The 6741-nt window shown below is 46.9% G+C and overlaps 1 protein-coding gene across 1 annotated transcript; it reads right to left on the bottom strand.

Moving 5' to 3' along the window:
* Positions 1–2990: 2990 nt before the first annotated feature.
* IFT70B (intraflagellar transport 70B) lies at positions 2991–5817 on the bottom strand. Its single transcript, XM_032768466.2, has one exon. It carries the CDS (start codon positions 5570–5572, stop codon positions 3569–3571), a length of 2004 nt encoding a protein of 667 aa, XP_032624357.1. The 5' UTR covers positions 5573–5817; the 3' UTR covers positions 2991–3568.
* Positions 5818–6741: the final 924 nt, after the last annotated feature.

Genomic DNA, 6741 nt, shown 5'->3' with positions numbered 1-6741 from the left:
GTGGGAGGTAGGCAAGAGGGTTGTAAGGAAATACAGAAAGCACTTTACTACTCACGTTGTTTTCCAGGGTTTGTCAAGGGAGAAAGAAACAAACTCACCAAAACTCTCCCCCGTTTCCTCCCCAGTAATTGATGCTAGGTAATACAGCAATATTTTCTAATGTCTCTACCAAGTCCTAAGGGCTTGTCTACACTTACCAGGGGATTGATGCATGGTGATCAATGCATTGGCAGTCAATTTAGTGGGTTTAGTGAAGACCTGCTAAATTGACCACAGATGGCTCTCCCCTTGACTCCTGTACTCCACCTGATCAAGAAGTATCAAGGGATCCCATCAACATCACGTAAGTGTGGACCCCGCAGTAAGTAGATCTCAGCTGTGTCTATTTGAGTTACGCTATTCAGGTAATTCAAATTGCATAGCTTAGATCGACTTTTCCCTTTAGTGTAGACAAGGCATGGGACAGGGGTTCTCACAACAATTTTTTTGGTGGCTGCTCTGATAAATTTTCCTAAAATAATTAACTTTAGGAAAAACAAAAATAGGTAAATATACATGTCCAAATGTATTTATGTAGAGTTTCTTTTTGCAGACTCAATAATAAACATAACATATAGCTGTTTCTATTCATTACTGGATCTAAACAGCATAGAAACACAAATAAGGTGCTTTGCACATTTTTGTCTTTTTTTGGTTTCCTTTTCTTTTTTGGCTGCTTTTTAAAAGACTTGCTAGCTAGAAAGTCTACTGCTTGAGTCAAGCTGGCCACCCTATATTCGTCCCTCCCCACCCTGGGAGTTAAGAGGCTTGCCACTGAATTTGAAATGAATGAGAAACATTCCCCCTTCCATGCCTTCAATGACCAAATCTATGGTTTGGGGCCCTGCTGTGCTCAGGGAAAGAGATGAGAAGTCCCTGGCTGTTGTTAGGTACTTGTTGTGGACGGTGATGAATGTTAAAAATTGGTTATGGGAAAACAGAGCATGGAAACATCACAGAATAAGTCAGCCATGAATAAAACCGTAAAGTGGTCTTCATTCTGCATTAAACTGCTGGGAGGGGATTCAACATTTGCACTGACAAACATACATACGCAAATTAATATTTTTTAAATGTTCATTGAGTTTTGCAGAACACACATGATGAATATTAAACAAAGCACTGATGTTCCCTGTGTCCCTGCCCACAGCCTGCACTTCACTCTCTAGTATGTGGGGTGACTTTTAGAACCCCTTTTTTTAAAAAAAAGGTTATGCATAATATATAATACAATTCCACTGTAAATCAGAAACATGCTTTCCAGCCTGCTGCTGTGCTCCACGAATGTGAACAAAATTTGAAATTGCAGGTCTCTGTCTCATGTGGAAAGAATAGTGGAAAATATTTAAAATGGAAGTGAGGGGCTAGATGGTTCCATGGACTAATAATGAACTATGGAAGCCTTACTTCTAGGCCTCTGTGCCAAATGATACGCTCTAGAAAATGTTTCTGTTGCTGACAATGGGTGCAGCTGAGCCAGTGCTGAACATTATTTCTTTGCCCCAAAAGATGTTCAGCATCATTTTAGAAAATGGTTAAGACTTAATATTACATAACACACACCCATTTCCCTGTCTGAAAACCTGATGAGCAACTGTACCCAATATCAGAGGTTTTCCTCCCAATGCGTGAACACATTTAGTGCACCAACGTTGAAACAGTTGTAAGCGTGCTGTTTGTTACTAGTTGAAGGGTCTGCCATTCCTGATCAACCTTATAAAAATCACATGTTTTTGGGTGATAACGATCAGGTCCCTGGACAAAAAAAAGGACCACAGGACACAGCAGAAGAAGGTGGAGAGGTAGAAAAGTTGATATACATAAGTGGAAGCTATCACTGCATCTGGATTCTTCACCACACGCTCCATGAACCTAATAAACATTCTGGTCAAAAGATGCTCATCTTTCTCTGGCCAGGTAAACCACTGCTTAGTAACTGGACTTTTCGAGCCAAGCATTCTTGAAACCCTACTCCACAGGCAATGCAGGAGGAAGCTATATAAGGTAAGGGATTGGGTTAAAGGTACAAATCTACATCCTTTAAAAAGATTAATCACCACATAGTGCAAAGGAGAGAACAGCCTTCAGGAAGACAATTAAACAGGGGCCAGTAGGGGGCTGGATTACACAGATACCAAGGTAGGAACATATGTTTCAAAAGACATAAGAGGAATATAAAGGAGATGAGCTGTCTGGAACCAGTGGTAGTGAAGCTGCTAAAGGAAGGACTACTGAGTAAGTAAATGAACAGCTTTTCTGAGAGGTGTAGGAGGAGAAAACTGATTGAGAATTAGCTTTTTTTCCACCCAAGTATAGGAGCAGTAAATCTCACATGAACTTGGTATTACACGCTTTTGAACACTGGGGATTCTGATATAATTACCAATTCATGCAGCGCTTACTGGAGGCTGGCAAATGCTGGGAGTACTATAGCCATCAGATGGAGAGACAGAACAGATATCTAAATACACCAGGACAGACCCTCAATGATGAGTTATTTCCACAGGTGTTACTTTGAACAAGCTAGTGAGTAACCTACTGATGAAGGTAGATGGGGAGGTAGTAGAAAAGAGGTGCTCCTAAGACCAACACATGAAGTTATATGCAATATATAACACATTATACTGGAAGGGAGCAATGCTAGTAACATGGAGAACTAGCTATAAAAGTAGGCCTTAAGTATTAGGAATGAAGTGACCAGTGTCTGAACCAACTCCTATTTATCATGGCCCAATTTACATTAGAATGTGCAGAAATTCCCATCTTGCCACTGTAATATAAGCCCAAAAACCAGGAACACATTCATCTTCAAGGCTAATTGAAGGAAGAAAAGCAGAGTAAACTTGGCTCCCATTTCTCTACTCTACTACATGTACCTCACTATGTCTCAGCTTCTGAGTTAGACCTGTCACTTTCCCAAGCACAAGGGTAAAAATAAACAGAAAACTCTAATTTTTGTAGCCTCATTTTTTATTATAAAAACTAAGTTTGTATTAGGAAATACAACCACTATAATATAAAATATATGAAAAGTGCAGTAGGAAAATCAAACAGAAAGAAAGCATTTCCCAAAAGAGGGAAATAACCATAAATTAAAGAAATGGCTTTATACCAGATTTCCATTAAAGTCTAGTCATAAAACTGATAGAAGGAACAGAAATTATTTCAAAGTGTCAACATACAGATTATAAAAGCTAGTTAATGTAGCTTCATATTAATAAAACCATATACACAAAAGAACCTCCACAACATTTCTGTAATAAGGTTTGTGGTGATAGTTATCTTAAAAAAAACAAACAATAAAATATCGCTGATGCATGAGGATATCGTTAGTCATTAAACATGTTAATTTTGTGTTAGCACACCATCTTCCATTAAATACAACAAAACAGTAGAACAAATATATTGAAATATAATACATCAAAGAGGAAATTCACTACTTTGGATAGCCAGAGTCAACATCAACAAAAGTGAAAATAAAACAAAGAATTATAGTCCATCTCCATCCTGAATGGGAATGCCACAGCATTTACATATTCCACCCAATGACCTCATATATCAGTGCCCTCAATTGCCTGGCTTCATATGTAACTGTGTTCTTCCCACTGTGCATCCTCTCTTCTTCAAGGGGTTGCTCAATAACAGCGGGGATGTTCCTGCCATATAGTTCACACTGCTCTAGAAAATGCACACACTCTTGGATAACACTGTCACGCAGCATGATCATGTGCTTGGACATGTTCTCTAGCAAAGACAGGAAGCATCTTTTAGCATAATACCAAGTATCTGTGCCTAACTTTTTGTTATAAGGCTCCAAACTTTTAATTACCCTTGAGATGCCAAAGTCATAGTTTCCTTTGGCACAATAGAGTGTGCCGATCACTAGGTTAACGATGCAGAGGTGATAGATCTTTTTATCTGGGTCATCATAGGAGAGCTGCTCTTCTTCCTTCTCAATCTTCCTCATCAGCTCCTCTGCCTCTTCATTCTGACTGGTCATGATGTAGGAGACACAAAGGTTGGCCAGCACAATGGCACTGACTTGCAGGATGTTATCATAGTGCTTCTTGACAATGGGCTCATAGAAGCCTATGGCCTCTTTGTATTTGTTCTCCTGCATGAAAAGCACATGAGCCACATTCAGCTTCCACACCTCGTGTTCATTGCAGAACTCCACTGACTTGCGAAAGATCTTCTCCACCATAGTGTAATTCTCCATGTCCCAATATATCTTGGCCTGGGCCATCAAGACGGGCACATATTTCTCCAGAGTCTCATCATATTCATTAACTGCCTTCTTGACAGCCTCATCATCCCGGTTTTGCCTGGCTTCCTGCACCTGCTTAGTGAGCTTTCTCAGCTGTTCAGTCATTGTTCCTGCCAGCTCATCTAGCTTGTGGAAGGCCTCCTCAGGTGCAGTTTGACATGTAATCATGGCATCCAGGAAGTTGTAAAGATAAGGTGAGAGCAGCTTGTAGGTCAGATGGGCATTCTCTGCCAACACATCGGCAGCCAGGTCATAGTATTGATGTTTACAGTACAGCAGCAGCAAGTTCCCAAAGGTCTCTGGTGGGCAGGGGTTCTGTTGCAGAAGGAACTGCAGTTTCTCAAACCCTTCAGTGGGCCGGCTATCCATGTTCATCAACGCTTGGTTGTGCAGGGTGACAGGGTCCAGCTCTTCCTCGGCTCTTGGTGGCATGTCTGTGAGTGCCTCCTGGGCTGCTTCCAAATTGCGTAGCTGGTACTCGATGGCAGCTTTGAGATTGAAGGCCTCTACCAGGGCAGTGCGGTGCAGGAGCAATGTATTGCCCACGCTGCGGACGTCGATGCCCTCGGTGGTCATGCCCACACTGAGCTCGGGGTGCTGGTGGATGCCACGCTCAATGATATCAGAGATGTGTTTGAGGGCAGGTGCATATTGCTTGGCCGCATAGCAGCATAGCGCCATGTTGTAGGATAGCTCAGGGCAGTAACCCAGCACCTGCATGGCCCCTGCAAATTTGCCGCAGGCCTCCTCGTGTCGCCCTTCCCGGTACAACAGGCAGCCTAGGTTGACCTCAGCATCTGGCAGCTCTGAGGGGTCTTCAGCGGCTCCAGCGCTGCTCTCGGCAGCAGAGACCAGCACCTGCTCCACCAAGCTCTTGGCTGCGGAGAGGTCACCCTGCGCGTAGTGGGCAGCAGCCTGCAGGCGAAGGGCGCGTCCCTGGTAAGCGGGCGCGTCGAGCAGGGGGCTGGCGACCCGCAGTGCCTCGGCGTAGAGCCCGGCCTTGTAGAGGGACTGGGCCTGGTAGAGCCGGTACTCCTCCAGCTCCGGGTGCAGCGCCCCCAGCTGCTCGTAGCACTCGGCCGCCGCCGCGAAGTCTTGCAGCTGGTAGTAGCAGTAGCCGAGCAGCGAGAGGCCGGCCCGGGAGCGGCAGCTACTCTGCAGCTCGCTGCCCAAGATCCCCACTGCCTCCGCGAACCGCCCGGCCCGAATCAGCCCATAAATGGCCGCCGTGAATTCCCCGTCCGCGATCGGAGCTGCCCCGGCCATAGCCGCGACTACCAGACCCAGCGCGTCCCCCTCCCACCGCTACCAAGGCAACCGGCCCGCCGGAAACGGAAGTACCTGCGACTGCCGGCCAGACGACGTCTCCTCCCCCATCCTCGCTGCCACGGCAACAGGCCAGGCGGAAGCGGAAATGCTGGAGCTTGGAACTACCGGGGTGGTGCTACCCTGCGCTAGACCTATCACGGCGGCTGTTCTGTCGGACGCGGAAATGACGTCTTCTCCCGACTGGTGAGCGTGTCGCTTTACGTCCTCATTCAAATTATTCTGTGAGCAAGGGCTGGGCCTGAGCAGAGGAGACTGCAGGTTCCAGGGGGCAATGCTTCTCGTCTACCTTCCCTGGCGGGCCGCAATGCATGCTGGGAATCGCAGTTTCTATGGGGGGCCGCGTAACTTGTAAATTGGGGCCAGGCTCGGAGCAGGGCTGAACCTCAGCCCCACCACGTTAGTGGGGGTGAGGGGAACAACGTGCCGCAGATAGGGCCTGTGCCTGGCTGACCGCCCTTCTCCCGCCTGCCCCGCAGAATGAGCCGCCACGCGGGGGAAGGGGTGGGGAGCTGCTGCCTGTCCTGACTCCAGCCTCTGGCCGGTAAACCCGCCGGTCCCGAGCGCCCATCCCGGGGGGGCGGGGCCGGGCCGGGCCGGGCCGGGTCAGGCTCGCTTAGTAACGATAATGCCTTAGTCTGGTGCTGGCTGGTACCTACTATGGTAGCCGGGAAGCTGCCTAGGGGCCACCTACAGCAGGGATCCCACCTGGGACTCTCAGCACTCACACCGCAGGCCCGACCGATTGGCTCCTGAGCTCACCTCCCTTCCTTCGGCCCGGAGCAGTAGGAGGCTGTTATTGTGCCCCAGGGCTGCCACTAGGGGGCAACGCGCTACCACTTGTAATCCAGATCTTGACGCGCTTTACTGAAGGGGAGGGGTGCTGTCCCCATTTGACAGGAGAGACTGGTACATAGAGAGTAACGTCCTGACTTCCAGCAGTTTTGATTTCTGCAAGAGTGGCCAAATGTGACTCATGTAGGGTCATAGGGCAGGTTGATTGTGATCCAGGAATAAAACCCCCTGTTAACTCATTCCTAATGCTTTAATTATGTTGCCTTTTATGGAAAAGTAGTAAATTCCTCAACCAAAGACTTACATGATTTGAC

This window comes from Chelonoidis abingdonii, chromosome 10 (assembly GCF_003597395.2).
Source record: "Chelonoidis abingdonii isolate Lonesome George chromosome 10, CheloAbing_2.0, whole genome shotgun sequence".
NCBI lineage: Eukaryota > Metazoa > Chordata > Testudines > Testudinidae > Chelonoidis > Chelonoidis abingdonii.
Note: the sequence above shows the minus strand (reverse complement) of the source record. Positions and strands in the feature narration are given on the sequence as shown.